The sequence below is a fragment of the Neoarius graeffei genome, chromosome 18 (assembly GCF_027579695.1).
Source record: "Neoarius graeffei isolate fNeoGra1 chromosome 18, fNeoGra1.pri, whole genome shotgun sequence".
In the NCBI taxonomy this organism is placed as follows: domain Eukaryota; kingdom Metazoa; phylum Chordata; class Actinopteri; order Siluriformes; family Ariidae; genus Neoarius; species Neoarius graeffei.
The window spans coordinates 64,616,526-64,633,531 of NC_083586.1; the positions used below are offsets into that span (position 1 = coordinate 64,616,526).

General features: G+C 46.8%; 1 protein-coding gene across 1 annotated transcript in view; it reads right to left on the bottom strand.

Moving 5' to 3' along the window:
• Positions 1–17,006, bottom strand: part of LOC132866459 (adhesion G protein-coupled receptor E3-like) — a 58,422-nt gene that overhangs the window by 19,499 nt on the left and 21,917 nt on the right. The window contains exons 9-10 of the mRNA XM_060899239.1: positions 3,389–3,570; positions 2,627–2,785 (exon numbers count right to left, since the gene is read on the bottom strand). Coding sequence (XP_060755222.1) covers positions 2,627–2,785; positions 3,389–3,570 — 341 coding nt within the window. The remainder of the gene's footprint in view (positions 1–2,626; positions 2,786–3,388; positions 3,571–17,006) is intronic.

Here is a 17,006-nt window from a genome sequence, read left to right on the forward strand (position 1 = left end):
AAAAATAGTATTTTTAAAATGGTTTAATGTTTAAAACACAGAACCAGACACACCTCCCTGCTAACCAATCAGCAGTCACCTGAAGGCTGCTTGACACACAATGCACAGTTAACTTCTCAGAAGACTTCATTTCAAAATATCCATGTATTACTGCATGCTACATTTACCCATAATCCCTTTCTGCATCAGAACTCAATTATACATCAACATAAAAGGATATACCAGCCCTGACCTTTCATCTAACCAGGTTCAAAAAATGGAGGGAGCTTTTTCATGTTATACCAGTTTTGACCACAAGGGGTCATTGAAATAATGGAGGTGGAAAGATTGATGGAAAAATAATGGGCAGGGGAAACTTTTCTCTCAGGCTAATAGTGTTCATACTTTCTTTTACTGCAAACAAGTTTTGTATTCCATCAACCCTTTTCATGCCAAAATTGACAAATAATATTTATTTCAGTAAAAAAAAAAAAAGAGCATTAAAACGATACATCTGTGAAGGTTCTCAGTCATCCAGGTAATTGTAAACCGTAGGTGCTAAAGAAGGCAACTGGACTTGCTTGAAATCCTTGAAGATGTTTCACCTCTCATCCGAAAGTGTTCTTTAGTTCTGTCTGACTAGTGGAGAGTTCCAGGTATTTATCCTCTAGTGGACCAAAAGCAACCCTAAGGAGAGTCACTGTGGTCACATGGGTCGTTGACCCTCTCAGTCATCCTGTAGGTAGTTAGGGTCACTCGAGGCCGGGTGTGAACAGTGTTAGCAGCCTAGAGGGTTGTTAGGGTGATCTGTGGGTTATTGGCTCTCTCTCTCTGCCATCATGTGAGTCACTGAACTCAGCTGAGTCTTGGTGTGGATGTGTATTCAGTTTTCTGGGAAGTGTACCAAGGACTGTGTTGTAGGTGGTTGATACTCTAAGTGGTGTCTCAGACCACCTCCTCTGTTCAGCGATGTTCATTCCAGGTTGACAAAGGTGGGGTTTACATTAGACCGTATCAGCGGATCATCAGATTAACGTTTTTAAAACGATTAGTGTGCACACAGCAACGCCAATACACGATTCGCGTGCACACAGCAACGCCAATACACGGATACGCTCGGCTCCGCAGGCATCCTGCGCTCCAAATCACTCCGCCCTGAACAGCGAGTGCCCTCTGGAGGGTGCGCACTCCGGCCCTGCGCAGCTCACAGAGCGCGCGAGTGGAGTGCACGAGCAGTGATTTGGGACTGAGCCGCTGTGTGTGAGATCTCAGTGCATGTCGGGCATGCGTGTCACTTACCACTTGCAAGTAGAAGGATGGCAAGCCTAAAGACAATCATAACTACACAATGGGTAGTATTTGCATCAGTATTTGCAGTATTTTCATACTTTTATACTCTTTAATGAAAGGTGATACAAGGCGGAAGTCCGCGCCGTTTTTCAGCAGTCGCGTCACATGACCAACGCCAGCGAATCAGGAAGGTGGATGTCACAGTGACGTTGTCCAATGACGACACCAGCTAGAGCTCAGCACAGCGTATCCACGTATCCTCAATGTTTACACAGCACCGGACCACACACGATCTAGATTGAATACGTGGACCCTGGTGGATTCCCGTTTCCCGGCGTTTCCAGGCGTTTTAATGTAAACGGACAGTGCATCCGCGAAGAAAACGAGACAGATACGGTCTAATGTAAACTTGGCCAAAGATGGCTTCTTTTACTCCTCTTTCAAACCACCAGTCTTCTCTGGTTAGAATACATACATTGCAGTCCTGAAATGACATGGAATACACATCCACACCAAGACTCAGCTGACTTCAATGACTCGCATGATGTGAGAGAGAGAGAGCCAATGACCCACAGATCACCCTAAGGACCCTCTAGGTTGCTAACACCATTCACAACCAGCCTCCAGTGTTAGGGGTGCTTGAGGTGTGGTGAAATTTGGATCTAGAAGCAGAAATGCACACAGACAGTAATCCAGTAAGTAAAGTGGGTTTAATCCAGGGAAAAGGGCATGGCAAAAAGATAAACAAACTAGATGAAGAAAAAATAGCAAAATAGTCCAGGTAAAAAAGAGACAAAACACAAAGCAGGTAAGGACAAGGAAAACGCTAGAGGAAAAACCATGAACAAGAAAAACGCTAGTGAGAAAAAACCATGAAAAACTTTTGAGGCACAAAAACCGGCTAGAGACGACAAACGAGATGTTCTGGCAAAGTCTGTTTCTGAGAACAGCATTTATAAAGGCAGCTGTGAAAACCAGGAAGTGAATTCAGGTGAGCGCTCGCTGAACGGGGAAGCAGGAAGGATGGAATTCCTCTCCCGGATTTGGATCGGCATTGATGTGGGAGATACACAAGCTCAGGGGCGGATGTCCGGGGATGCATGACATCCAGTGACCCTAACACCTACAGGATGACTGAGAGGGTCAACGACCCATGTGACCTCAACGACTCTCCTTAGGTTTGCTTTTGGTCCACTAGAGGATAAATACCTGGAACTCTCCACTAGTCAGACAGAACTGAAGAAGCCTTTCAGATGAGAGGTGAAACATCTTCAAGGATTTCAAGCAAGTCCAGTTACCTTCTTTAGCACCTACAGTTAAAACCATACAGTTCTTTGTGAATCTACTGGGCTCTTACCTTTGTTGGGTCGGTCAGCATGATGAGAGCAAAAGTAGACAGGTGAGTACAGGAGCACACCGTGTAAGTGTCGTTTTGCTCTGTGATGCTGCAACCATCTTCAACCCATTCACTTTCCTTCCAGTACACGCAGGTGAGATTTCCTGAGGGCTTAATTCCCTGGCCAACAGAAAGTTACTGTAACACCTTATTTATCAATGGTCTACAGATGATCTATTAAGTTATAAACAAACTAACATAAAAAACCCACTTGGTTATTCTCGTCAGGGCTCATCACCTAAGCATTGAAAGGTCCAGCTACATTGTTTACAAAGGTCTAGCTGAGTGACTAACATGACTGAACGGTGACATCAGTAATCCATTCATCATCCATAACTGCTTATCCTGTGCAGGGTCGCGGGCGAGCTGGAGCCTATCCCAGCTGACTACGGGTGAGAGGCGGGGTACACCCTGGACAAGTCGCCAGGTCATCGCAGGGCTGACACACAGAGACACACAACCATTCACACTCACGGTCAATTTAGAGTCACCAATTATCCTAACCTGCATGTCTTTGGACTGTGGGGGAAACCGGAGCACCTGGAGGAAACCCACACAAAGAACATGCAAACTCCACACAGAAGGGCCCCCATCAACCACTGGGCTCGAACCCAGACCCTTCTTGCTGTGAGGCAACAGTGCTAACAACTACACCACCATGCCACCCTGCTACACAAACAGCTTTACTAAATAAACTTATATCATAAAGACAAAATAACTTGCATTGATATAGTTTAAGGTGAAGTTGACTGGTGAGGTGAGTTCTTTCTTGGTGACCTTAGGAAGTGTTCCTGACACCACACTGGAGATTATGGTTTTAGTTGCATCAGTAGCTGTGTTGAAGAACGTTGCTTTCAGGATATTGTACATGTTGAAGTAGCTCATAAAGACCACAGAAGCTGATCCTGAAAAAAAAAAAAAATCACACAACAGCAAAACAAAATTGTCATGATTTGGAAATTTGAATTTTGTTTGCTGTGAATCAAATGCAGTTAGATTTAAGGATATACACTGAATGCTTTTGGAAATAACAGATACTTAATTATATATATGTAATACACAAAGATGTGCACTGTTAATTTTAGTAAAGAATGAATTAAAACATATTAATTAAAATAGATAGATTGCAGGCTTGTAGTACTCTAGTCTGACTTATACCAAGTTTACCATATACCAAGTTTATTTGTACAGTGCTTTTAACAATAAACATTGTCGCAAAGCAGCTTTACAGAATTTGAACGACTTAAAACATGAGCTAATTTTATCCCTAATCTATCCCCAATGAGCAAGCCTGTGGCGACGGTGGCAAGGAAAAACTCCCTCAGACGACATGAGGAAGAAACCTCGAGAGGAACCAGACTCAAAAGGGAACCCATCCTCATTTGGGCAACAACAGACAGCCTGACTATAATATTAACAGTTTTAACAGGTATAACCCTCAACTGTCCTCATGGGGCCGTCCTTCACAGGAGTGGGGCGATAAAACTCCGACCAGACACAGGGCACCAGGATGGATCAAGCAGGTCCGAGGGGCAGAAGAGGCCAGCATCTCAATCCCAGGATCAACAATGGACTTGTGCCCTAATTTTTTTTTTAAAGATTTTTTTGGGGCTTTTTTCATCTTTATTGGATAGGACAGTGTAGAGACAGGAAATAAGCACGAGAGAGAGACAGGGAGGGATCAGGAAATGACCTTGGGTCATAATCGAACCCGGGTCCCTGGATTTATGGCATGGCGCCTTATCCACCTGAACCACGACACCATCAGTATGACATTACGATATCCGTATGTGATTCCAGACCGCATTGAAATATATTTAGAATGTTTTTCGTATATTTATTTAATAAGTAACTTGATGTACTTGCAATGTCAAAGAAAAATTACTGAACACCAGCAGCAGATTCAACACCAGTCTCGCCCGTTGACTGTGAGAGTCCCTCAGAGGTGCAGCGCAGTCTGTGTATTCGGCAGCGAGCAAGTTGCTCTTTATTTTGAACGAGTGGTTCTGGTCTCTCGTAATTTCAGAGCAAACTAAAGGACTTCTTGGGCTACGATATTGTTCGGGAAAACCACGTTAACTTGACGATGGAGCTTAGGAGCTAATTAAAGACACTTTTGGCCTGAATAGGCTTTTGGGAAACCCACCCCTTGGTTGTTTACCATCTTCACTTTTATTAATAAACACACCTTCTGCACTTCCATCTAGAGCCCTGCACTCCCGCGGGAGTCCCGCGGGATCCAACGCAAAGCAGTGCGGCGCGGGACAAATTTTGAAAGCTCATTGCGGGCGCGGGCAGGAGGGGGAGTGCACAATGCGGGAGCGGGCAGGAGAGGTGATAAGCTGCAGTCCCGCTAACTAAAAACGTGCTTAAAATAAAATTTATAAATTATTAATTTATGTCTATCATATATAATTTGTGCTGGATATTTTATTTGGCATTAATAAAAACATTTTAAGATGCCTAAATTTGCGGATGTGGTCTAATCTCGCGTACGTTTCCGATTCCTTTCCGCTCTTCCGTGTTTGAGATCTCCGATCATGGCAGAAGAGCAGAGCTCCTCTAGTGAAGCTCACAGTGCTTCAGAAGTAAGTGCTGCTTTAAAAAGAGGTACATTTACCGTTAAAAAAGTCAAGAGTCCTGAAATCAGACATTTGAAAGTCGTTCTCACTCGTGTATGATGCAGAGGGAAATCAGCTGCCCTTTGCTTGTTGTGATAAGTGCCAAAAGGTTCTGACATATATTTTAAGTTCGTTTCTTAGACAAGGATATTTTTTAAGCTTGTTACCTCGTTGCGAGGGGCCGCGTAACTAAACAGTTTCGGCGAGAATCTCCCGCCTTCTTCAGAAACAGTCACCAGATGTCGAGTGGTGACGTGCCTTATCAGCTGATGTTGCGTTACGGAGGCGTGAACGTCCCGCCCAATTTGACAGGTAGTTCACGCCTCCTGCTGTCAGGTCGCTCCTCCAGGATGGCGCTCCAGGTGTGCGACAGCGCGTACGCTCCCTCATCCCGGTTCATCGTCCTCTGCGCCCGCTTACGTATCTCCACTGCCTCTAAAATCCAACGCTGGAATCTATTTTCTTCAGCGCGAATGACTCTGGCCTCTTCCCAATTCATTATGTGATTTTGCCAATTGCAGTGGTCTGAAATGGCTGATTTTAGGTTTTCTTGGTTTGCTTTTTCTTTTCCGGATCTTGTGAGTCTTTTTGTTGTTTCTTTTTCACACTCTATTTGGTGTTCTTTCCTTCGAGTATGGAAGCATCTGCCCGTTTCACCAATATAGACTTTATTACATGAATGGCAAGGGATTTCATAGATGACGTTGCATTTATTGTCCAGTTGTATTTTGTCTTTGGGGTGAACTAGCAGCTGTCGGAGGTTCTTGTATGGTTTGACCGGGGTGTTGATGTGGTATTTCCTCATGGATCGTTGGATGCGTTCTGTGACTCCTTTTATGTATGGTAGTGTGACAAAGCCCCGGTTTGTTTTTTCGGTGTTTTTTCTTGTTTGTTTATTTTCTTTTATTTGTGTCTGTAATTTCCCTTTCCGAATTGCCCACGGTGGATATTGGCAGTTTTTTAATGCCTGTTGGATGTGTTGGTCCTCCTCCTGTCTGTCTTTCTCCTCCGTGATGTTCTGTGTTCGGTCGTATAGTGTTCTGATTACTGACATTTTGTGTGCGATGGGATGTTCAGATGTCCAGAGAAGATATTGGTTGGTGTGTGTAGGTTTTCTGTATGTTGTGATTCTAATGTTCCTTTCTTCTGTGTGGTGTATTTTTAAGTCCAAAAAAGCTATTGTCTTGTCCGTTTCCTCTTCGTGTGTGAATTTGATGTTGCCTGTCTTGTCTATGGAGTTTAAATGATCCGTGACGTACAAAGGTTCTGACATACAACGGCCATAAATCAGGTACATCAGGCCTGAATCTTAATATTCTTATCTTATCTGAATCTTAATATTCTTAATAATCAATATTCTTAATATCCACTGTAGATTTTGGTAGGTGTGTTGGGTATCTCTGTAAAGCCTCAGCTGCTCATGCCGCCTGGCAACGCGCACCCTCGCTATGTGTGCTACAGTAGGTGAAGGATCGGTCAGTGGAGAGCTCAGCTAAGCTCAGCATGTTTAATTCCCCAAGCCAATGACAAGAACTTTCGTGAGAAATAACGCGAACGTCTGCATCATGCGGGATTTGCGGGCGGGAGCGGGACAAAATATGGCAGGCGCGGGTGGGAGCGGGACTGAAAATCATAATTCTTTGCGGGAGTGGGCGGGAGCAGGACTGCACAATGCGGGAGCGGGCGGGAGCGGGACTGAAAATTCTGTCCCACGCAGACCTCTACTTCCATCTGTCTCCCATCCATTTCTGACAGAATACTTCACACTCCCTGACAAAGAGAAGCATATTCACCTGTTCATATGTCATGTTCAGGAACAAGCTAATATTAATGGCACTGAAGCAGCCACCATCTTGGTGTGGTTGGAGTGCTGGACTCGACTTGGATCAATAGCGGATTCAACTCGAAATTTGTTTTGAATGACTTGGACTCGAACACAGGGGACTTGAGACTGGACTTGGACTCCAAGTTTAATGACTTGACTACAACACTGATAGTGTCAGTAGCAGCACAGAAAATCTGAGTTTGGAGCAGCCTCCAAACATGGCCGTTCCAGACTACACTTCCCAAGAGCAACAATGCCCTGCGTCATCAGAGTATTAACAACATCACCTGTTTCTCATTTACCTGCAATCATTTCCCTATGTAAGCTCAGTTCATGCACTCTCTCGACACGAAGTATCGTTCTGTGTCCCAGTACCTTTACTGATTTTACAGAGCCTTCTGACTTTCTGCCTGACCTCTCAATGTTTAGACACCATTTACATTTATTTCTGACTTAGTTCTCTCATCTGTGATATTCTGTTCACTGATCGACCGACCTTTGCCTGTCCCTGACTACGACTCCAGTTTCCTGATTTGGCTCAGTTGACAGTTTGCAATGCACCCACTCTCCCCTGCACCTGCATCCGTAAGTGCCTACACCCTGACCAATAGATAGATAGATAGATAGATAGATAGATAGATAGATAGATAGATAGATATCATAATAGAAATATACATACATACATACATACATACATACATACATACATACATACATACATACAGGGTGTTTCAAAAAATTTGATATTATTTGAGATGTAAATATCCCAGAAACTACATAGTCCAGGCAAATGAAACTGAACAAGCTTAATGTTGAGCAATATAAGATTTATTCCTCAACCTTTGAATGGGAAATTCAAAGATATGTGGATTCCATGAATGATTTCACAAATTTTCAATATGCACACTGCCTGACACACACACATAGACAGCCTTCCTCTTTGAACTTTTTGTGTCATGTCCAAATCTGCATTGCAGTTGGTGCATTTTTCGAGAATTCTCTCATAAATGCGCGCTGTACAGTCTTGTTCGACTGTGTTCGAGCGTACTCTAACACACAATACCTTTTCTTTTTCAGTGAATGGCATTTTTATACCTAAAAAGATAAAAGCAAAAAGCATTAAACATAAAAATTTGACCTGTTTCCACACATGCTGCTAACATTTGAGGTCAACTCAACAAGAACTGACAAAGTTATTCGATTGTGAAATTGTCAGCAAACCTGCCGATTTCGACCAAACTACAAACATGGACTCTATGAACTACACTTCCCAGAACTCACAGCGCCCTCTGTCTCCTGACTATGAACCACAGCTATCACTCATCACCCTATTAGTCCCTCTGCCTATTTAAACCCCATTCTCACACCACTTCACTGCGAAGTATTGTTCTGCCTTTCCTAGTACGTAGCAAGCCTTGTTTATTTCTGACTGATGCACGGTTTCTCGACTTTAGCTTCTCCTCTTTCGTTTACTCTCTTGCCTATCCTTGTTTGCCCTGTTTGCTGTTCGCCCAACCATTGCTAGATCTTCGACCCTGATTCACATCTCACGTTTTGGCTTGTTCACTGTTTGCTCTACACTCCTTTTCTGCACTTACATCCGTAAGTGCCTGCACGGTGACAGAAATTATATCAATTTTTTTTTGAAACACCCTGTATTTTAGACAAAAATGCTCAATTTGGAACACAGAGTCCTTGTTGTTCAAGGTAGATAATTTTTATTTGATAGTAATATCATTCTATATCTCTTTCACAACGACACAAAATGGCTGTAGCATTTAGCATCTCACGCACCGCTCTTAGGAGGAAATTTTCACCATTTAGTCGTCGTTTTAGGTGTTTTCAGCTTTGAGTTTTTCCTTTTATGGAGTTTTGTGGGTGTGGCTAAACAATCATCTTAGCAATTGGTAATTTACAGCTAATTTTCACTGATCAAAATACACACATGAACAACTATTGAAGAAAATTAAAATAAAATTAAAGGCTTTTGAAGAAAATTATTACAGCTGAAAATACCTAAAAGCAGAGGATTTTTTTTTTGAGTTTGAAGTATTAAAACAGGATCAGTTAATCTGTTGGGGGGGGGGGGGGGCATAAAAAAAAACATAAAATAAGCTGGTTGCATAAGTGTGCACACCCTTAAACGAATACTTTGTTGAAACACCTTTTGATTTAATTGCAGGATTCAGTCTTTTTGGGTCGGAGTCTATCAGCCTGCCACATCTAGACTTGGCAATATTTGCCCAATCTTCCTTGCAAAAGTGCTACAAATCTGTCAGATTGCGAGGGCGTCTCTTGTGCACAGCCCTCTTCAGATCACCCCGCAGACTTTCAACTGGATTTAGGTCTAGGCTCGAGCTGAGCCAATCTTTTGTTGATTTTGATGTACAACCCCGATTCCAAAAAAATTGGGACAAAATACAAATTGTAAAGAAAAACTGAATGCAATAATTTACAAATCTCAAAAACTGATATTGTATTCACAATAGAAAATAGACAACATATCAAATGTCGAAAGTGAGACATTTTGAAAGTTCATGCCAAATATTGGCTCATTTGAAATTTCATGACAGCAACACATCTCAAAAAAGTTGGGACAGGGGCAATAAGAGGCTGGAAAAGTTAAAGGGACAAAAAAGGAACAGCTGGAGGACCAAATTGCAACTCATTAGGTCAATTGGCAATAGGTCATTAACATGACTGGGTAAAAAAAGAGCATCTTGGAGTGGCAGCGGCTCTCAGAAGTAAAGATGGGAAGAGGATCACCAATCCCCCTAATTCTGCGCCGACAAATAGTGGAGCAATATCAGAAAGGAGTTTGACAGTGTAAAATTGCAAAGAGTTTGAACATATCATCATCTACAGTGCATAATATCATCAAAAGATTCAGAGAATCTGGAAGAATCTCTGTGCGTAAGGGTCTCATCTCATTATCTCTAGCTGCTTTATCCTGTTCTACAGGGTCGCAGGCAAGCTGGAGCCTATCCCAGCTGACTACGGGCGAAAGGCGGGGTATACCGTGGACAAGTCGCCAGGTCATCACAGGGCTGACACATAGACACAGACAACCATTCACATTCACGGTCAATTTAGAGTCACCAGTTAACCTAACCTGCATGTCTTTGGACTGCAGGGGAAACCGGAGCACCAGGAGGAAACCCACGCGGACACGGGGAGAACATGCAAACTCCGCACAGAAAGGCCCTCGCCGGCCACCGGGCTCGAACCCGGACCTTCTCGCTGTGAGGCGACAGCGCTAACCACTACACAACCATGCTGCCTGCGTAAGGGTCAAGGCCGGAAAACCATACTGGGTGCCTGTGATCTTCGGGCCCTTAGATGGCACTGCATCACATACAGGCATGCTTCTGTATTGGAAATCACAAAATGGGCTCAGGAATATTTCCAGAGAACATTATCTGTGAACACAATTCACCGTGCCATCCGCCATTGCTCGCTAAAACTCTATAGTTCAAAGAAGAAGCCGCATTTAAACATGATCCAGAAGTGCAGACGTCTTTTCTGGGCCAAGGCTCATTTAAAATGGACTGTGGCAAAGTGGAAAACTGTTCTGTGGTCAGACGAATCAAAATTTGAAGTTCTTTATGGAAATCAGGGATGCCGTGTCATTCGGACTAAAGAGGACAAGGACGACCCGAGTTGTTATCAGTGCTCAGTTCAGAAGCCTGCATCTCTGATGGCATGGGGTTGCATTAGTGCGTGTGGCATGGGCAGCTTACACATCTGGAAAGACAACATCAATGCTGAAAGGTATATCCGGGTTCTAGAGCAACATATGCTCCCATCCAGACGACGTCTCTTTCAGGGAAGACCTTGCATTTTCCAACATGACAATGGCAAACCACATACTGCATCAATTACAGCATCATGGCTGCGTAGAAGAAGGGTCTGGGTACTGAACTGGCCAGCCTGCAGTCCAGATCTTTCACCCATAGAAAGCATTTGGCGCATCATAAAACGGAAGATACGACAAAAAAGACCTAAGACAGTTGAGCAACTAGAATCCTACATTAGACAAGAATGGGTTAACATTCCTATCCCTAAACTTGAGCAACTTGTCTCCTCAGTCCCCAGACGTTTACAGACTGTTGTAAAGGGAAAAGGGGATGTCTCACAGTGGTAAACATGGCCTTGTCCCAAATTTTTGAGATGTGTTGTTATCATGAAATTTAAAATCACCTAATTTTTCTCTTTAAATGATAAATTTTCTCAGTTTAAACCTTTGATATGTCATCTATGTTCTATTCTGAATAAAATATGGAATTTTGAAACTTCCACATCATTGCATTCCATTTTTATTTACAATTTGTACTTTGTCCCAACTTTTTTGGAATCGGGGTTGTATGCTTGGAGTCATTGTCGCGCTGAAAGATGAAATTGCTCTTCATCTTCAGCTTTCTAGCAGACATTTGAAGGTGTTTGGGACAAAATTGACTGGTATTTAGAACTGTTCATAACTCCCTCCACCTTGACTAAAGCCCCTGTTCCAACTGAAGAAAAACAACCCCAAAACATGATGCTGCACCCACCATGCTTCACCGTGGGTCTGGTGTTCTTTTGGTGATGCGCAGTGTTGTTTTTGTACTAAACATACCTTTTGGAATTGTGCCCAAAAAGTTCAACCTTGGTTTCATCAGACCATAACACATTTTCCCACATTCTTTTGGGAGAGTTGATGGTTTTTTTTTTTTTTTTTGCAAAATTTAGCCGGGCCTGGATGTTTTTCTTTGACCCTACCTCATAGTCCAGACATATGGAGAATACGGGAGATTGTTGTCACATGTAGTACACAACCAGTATGTAGCAAATGGGTGGGTGGAGCCCAGAAGCACGGCAGGCCAGAACTGAGTTCTCAAAACTCGTTTATTGTAGCTGTTCAGCTTTTAACTACACACATATACATGCACGCACACCAGTATCCAGGTTGGGAGTTGTCCCCTTCCTCCACTCTCCCTCTTCTCTTATAGGGCGCGGTCACTGGGGAAGACACACAAACACAGGTTAATTCCCACCAGGTGCAGTGATTCCGCCACTTACCTTCCCTGACTCTGCCCTCCATTCACAGACCGACGCTTGACCATGCCCCCCGCTGCCACATACCCCCACCACCCGACTCAGGCCGGGCAGCTGTCCGGCCTGCAGCCGACTCCCCCCCCCCAATGGGAGAGGAAGTCCGCCACAACCATCTGCGCCCCCAGCCTGTGGACCACCTCGAACTTAAACAGCTGGAGTGCCAGATACCAATGGGTGATCCGCACATTGGCATCCTGCATGCGGTGGAGCCACTGCAGGGGCGCGTGGTCCGACCAGAGGGTGAAAGGGCGCCCCAGCAGATAGTAGCGGAGGGTGAGAACCGCCCACTTGATGGTGAGGCATTCCTTCTCTATGGTGCTGTACCTGCCCTCGCACACCGACAGCTTGTGGCTGATGTACAGCACTGGACGGTCCTCCCCCTCCACCTCCTGGGACAGAACAGCCCCCAGCCCACTGTCCGATGCGTCCATCTGTAAAACAAAGGGGAGAGAAAAGTCAGGGGAGTGTGACAGTGGCCCCCCACACAGTGCAGCCTTTACCTTAGAGAAAGCCCACTGGCATTGCTCTGTCCACTGGACCGGATCTGGTGCCCCCTTTTTAGTGAGATCAGTCAGCAAGCTGGTGAAGTCCGAATAATTAGGTATAAACCTATGATAATAGCCAGCCAGCCCCAGGAACTGCCTCACCCCCTTTTTGGTCTTGGGCCTCAGGCAGGCCGCAATCACTGCCGTCTTATTGATTTGGGGACGCACCTGCCCATTACCCAAGTGGAAGCCCAGATACCGTACTTCCACCCACCCAATCGCACACTTCTTCAGGTTGGCTGTGAGCCCCGCTCACCTCAGCGACCCCAGGACTGCCCTCAGGTGTTTTAGGTGCCGTGGCCAGTCATTACTATAAATAATAATGTCGTCTAAGTATGCGGCCGCATAGGTGGCATGGGGGCGGAGGACCCTATCCATAAGCCGCTGGAACATAGCAGGCACCCCAAACAGACCAAACGGAAGTGTGACGAACTGGTGTAAGCCAAACGGCGTGGAAAAGGCTGTTTTCTCTCGGGATAGTGGAGTCAAGGGGATCTGCCAATATCCCTTTGTCAAATCCAGTGTCGGATAAAAATGAGCCGTGCCTAGTTGATTGAGCAACTCGTCAATACGAGGCATTGGGTACGCGTCAAATTTAGACACCGCGTTGACTTTTCTATAGTCCACACAGAACCGGACCGACCCGTTGGCCTTGGGAACCAAGTCCACCGGACTGCTCAAGTCACTGTGGGACTCCTCGACAATGCCCATTTTGAGCATGGCCTCGAGTTCTTCCCGAACCACCTTTTTCTTGTGTTCGGGCAGTCTGTAAGGGCGGCTGCGCACTACCACCCCCGGGGGTGTCTCAATGTGGTGTTCTATGAGGTGGGTGTGGCCGGGCAGGGGTGAGAACACGTCAGAAAATTCTGTTTACAACTGGGCAACCTCCGTGAGCTGGGTCGGGGAGAGGTGGGCTCCACAGGGGACCGGAGCGGTGGGTGATACCGATTTTCCCTTTTGAACCTCCGGCCCCAGCTCCGCCTTCTCTGGCACCACCGACACCAACGCCATGGGGACCTCCTTGCGCCAACGTTTTAAGAGATTGAGGTGGTATACCTGTAACGCCCCACCCTTGTCCGTTTGCCTCACCTCATAGTCAACATCCCTGACTCGCCGTGTGACCTCAAAGGGTCCTTGCCACCTGGCGATTAATTTAGAGCTCGATGTGGGCAATAACACGAGTACTTTGTCTCCTGGTGTGAATTCCCTAAGGCTTGTGCCCCTGTTGTACAGGCGGACTTGACGTTCTTGAGCCTGCCGCAAATTCTCCTGGGTTAGGTGTGTGTGGAGTTTTGCGTGCAGATCATTAACGTATTGAATTTCATTTTTGCATGGGGAAGGTCCCTCCTAGCACATCTAGGATGCCATGCGGCTTACGCCCATATAATAATTCAAACAGGGAGAACCCCGTGGAGGCTTGTGGGACCTCTCGCACTGCGAAAAGCAGGGGTTCGAGCCATTTATCCCAGTTATGTGCGTCCTCGCTTACAATTTTTTAAATTATGTTTTTGAGGGTGCAATTAGACCGTTCGACTAAGCCGTCCGTTTGTGGGTGATAAACGCTGGTGCGGATTGGCTTGATTCCCAATAACCCATACAGTTCGCGCAGTGTGCATGACATGAACGTAGTGCCTTGATCAGTCAGAATCTCTTTGGGGATTCCGACTCGGGAGATGACTTGGAAGAGCGCTTCCGCAATACTACGTGTGGAGATATTGTGGAGCGGCACTGCTTCCGGATATCGTGTTGCATAGTCCACCAGAACTAAGATAAAGCGATACCCTCATGTTGACCGATCTAATGGCCCGACGAGATCCATCCCAATTCTTTCGAACGGGGTCTCGATTAATGGTAGAGGGCGCAAAGGCACTTTTGGGATGGCCGCTGGATTTACTAACTGGCATTCACGGCATGCCGTACACCACCTACGGACATCACCGCGAATCCCTGGCCAATAGAACTGGGCCATTATTCGGGCTAGTGTCTTATCCTGCCCTAAGTGTCCAGCCATGGGATTAAAGTGAGCTGCCTGGAATACCAATTCCTGGCAGCTCTTTGGGATCAAAAGTTGGGTTATTTGTTCCTTAGTTTGAGTGTCCTGCGTCACTCGGTATAACCTATCCTTAATAATGGAAAAAATAGGGGAAGGACGGGGTGGCGTTTGGCTGGAGCGTTTGACCATCGATTACTCTCACTTGGTCAAACGCATGCTGCAGAGACTTGTCTCACGATTGCTCTAATGGAAAATCCGCGAGGGATTCCCTGAGAGAGGGAGGAGGAGCCTGCTGCTCCTCACTCTGATGCAGTGATGACGTACACGGCTCTGTGACAGCTGCTCCCGCCAACGCCACTCCGGGACCTCCCCCCGCTAAACTACAGCAGGACCCACTCTTCACTAAGTGCGTCATTAAATCCCGAAATCCTGGCCAATCAATCCCCAAAATTATAGAGTGGGTGAGGCGAGGATTAACCGCTGCCTGAACTCTAAATTTCTCCCCTCGAAACAGAATGTGGACCGACACTAAAGGGTAGTTGTGAACATCCCCATGCACACACAACACCTTCACCAATTGTGCTCTCCCCAATGCCTTGTTTTGCACCAGGCTTTGGTGGATTGAGGTCTGATTACAGCCGGAGTCCACCAAAGCTTGATACATATCCCCTTGGATATTCACAGGTATGTGATACACTCCGGCCCAATTGAGGGTGGTTCCTGGCGCGTCGGGGATCCGGACCACCGCGCCCACCTACATCGCCGAGCACTGATGCTGGAGGTGCCCTGGCTCCCCGCAGTGCCAGTACACTGGCCCAGGCTTTCTCTCTGCACCGGTGTTCCGGATATCACTCACCTGAGGGGGGGAAGACACAGACACGGAAGTAGGAAACGGTAGGACACCACAGGTGCGGCGGGCCGGCTGGGGTGGAGCCGGCCCCCACCTCTGCGGTGGGGGAATGGGGCGAGGGAGAGGAACAGAAGGGGAGAGAGAGGAAGAGGAGAGGGGAGAAGGGGAGACACGCTGTCCTGCCGTTGGAACGGCCGCCATATGGTCCTCCGCCAGCTCAATGGCCTGATCCAGCTACGCCGGGCGATGGCACTGGACCCACTCTGCGGTTCCTTCTGGAAGACGAGTGACGAACTGCTCCAGCGCCACCAGATCGATGATCTCCTCGGTGTCGCAGTTGTTGGCCCTCAGCCACCGGCGGCAGGCGTCCCGGAGTTGCTGGCCAAACGCGAACAGCTGGCCGGCCGACCTCCTCCAGGCGCAGTGCGTGGAAGCGCTGCCGCTCCAGAATGCAACCCACGCGCTGGAGGATGGCCCTGCGGAGGTCCGCGTAGACCAGCCAGCGCCTCGCCCGTGAGCAGGGGGAGGAGGCGTGCTGCGCGCTGTTCCACCGGCCAACCCCACACCTCTGCTGCCTGCTCAAAGAGAGCGAGGAAGGCCTCGGGGTCATCATGTGGGCCCATCTTCGTCAGGGTGAGGTGGGAAAGGCCCACAGCGGTGGAGGTGGTGGACCCCGCCAACGTGAGTAGGTGCCGGAACGCCTGGCGATCTTCCTGCTGCGCCAGCACCAGGGCCTCGAACCTTTGCTCCTGTTCTTCCCGGAGGGCGACCAGCGCCTGGTGCTGGCTCTGTTGGGCCGTGGCGAGGGCATGGATCAGGTCCTTGAAGGGGGAGGACTCTATGGGGCTGTTCTCTCCTGTGCTCCGTCCCGGGTTTTGGCACCACTGTAGCAAGTGTTCTAGGTGGGTGGAGCACAGAAGTATGGCAGGCTAGAACTGAGTACTCAAAACTCGTTTATTGTAGCTTTTCAGCTTTTAACTACACACATATACATGCATGCACACCAGTATCCAGGTTTGGAGTCGTCCCCTTCCTCTGCTCTCCCTCTCCTCTTATAGGGCACAGTCACTGGGGAAGACATACAAACACAGGTTAATTCCCATCAGGTGCAGTGATTCTGCCACTTACCTTCCCTGACTCCGCCCTCCATTCACAGACCGACACTTGACCACGCCCCCGCTGCCACACAGTACTTGCCAGAAATTCCTGCAGCTCCTTCAGTGTTGCTGTAGGCCTCTCAGCAGCCTCCCTGACCAGTTTTCATCTTGTCTTTTCATCAATTTTGGAGGGATGTCCAGTTCTCGGTAATGTGACTGTTGTCCCATATTTTCTCCACTTCTTGATGACGGTCTTCACTGTGCTCCATGGTATATCTAATGCCATGGAAATGTTTTTGTCCCCTTCTCCTGACTG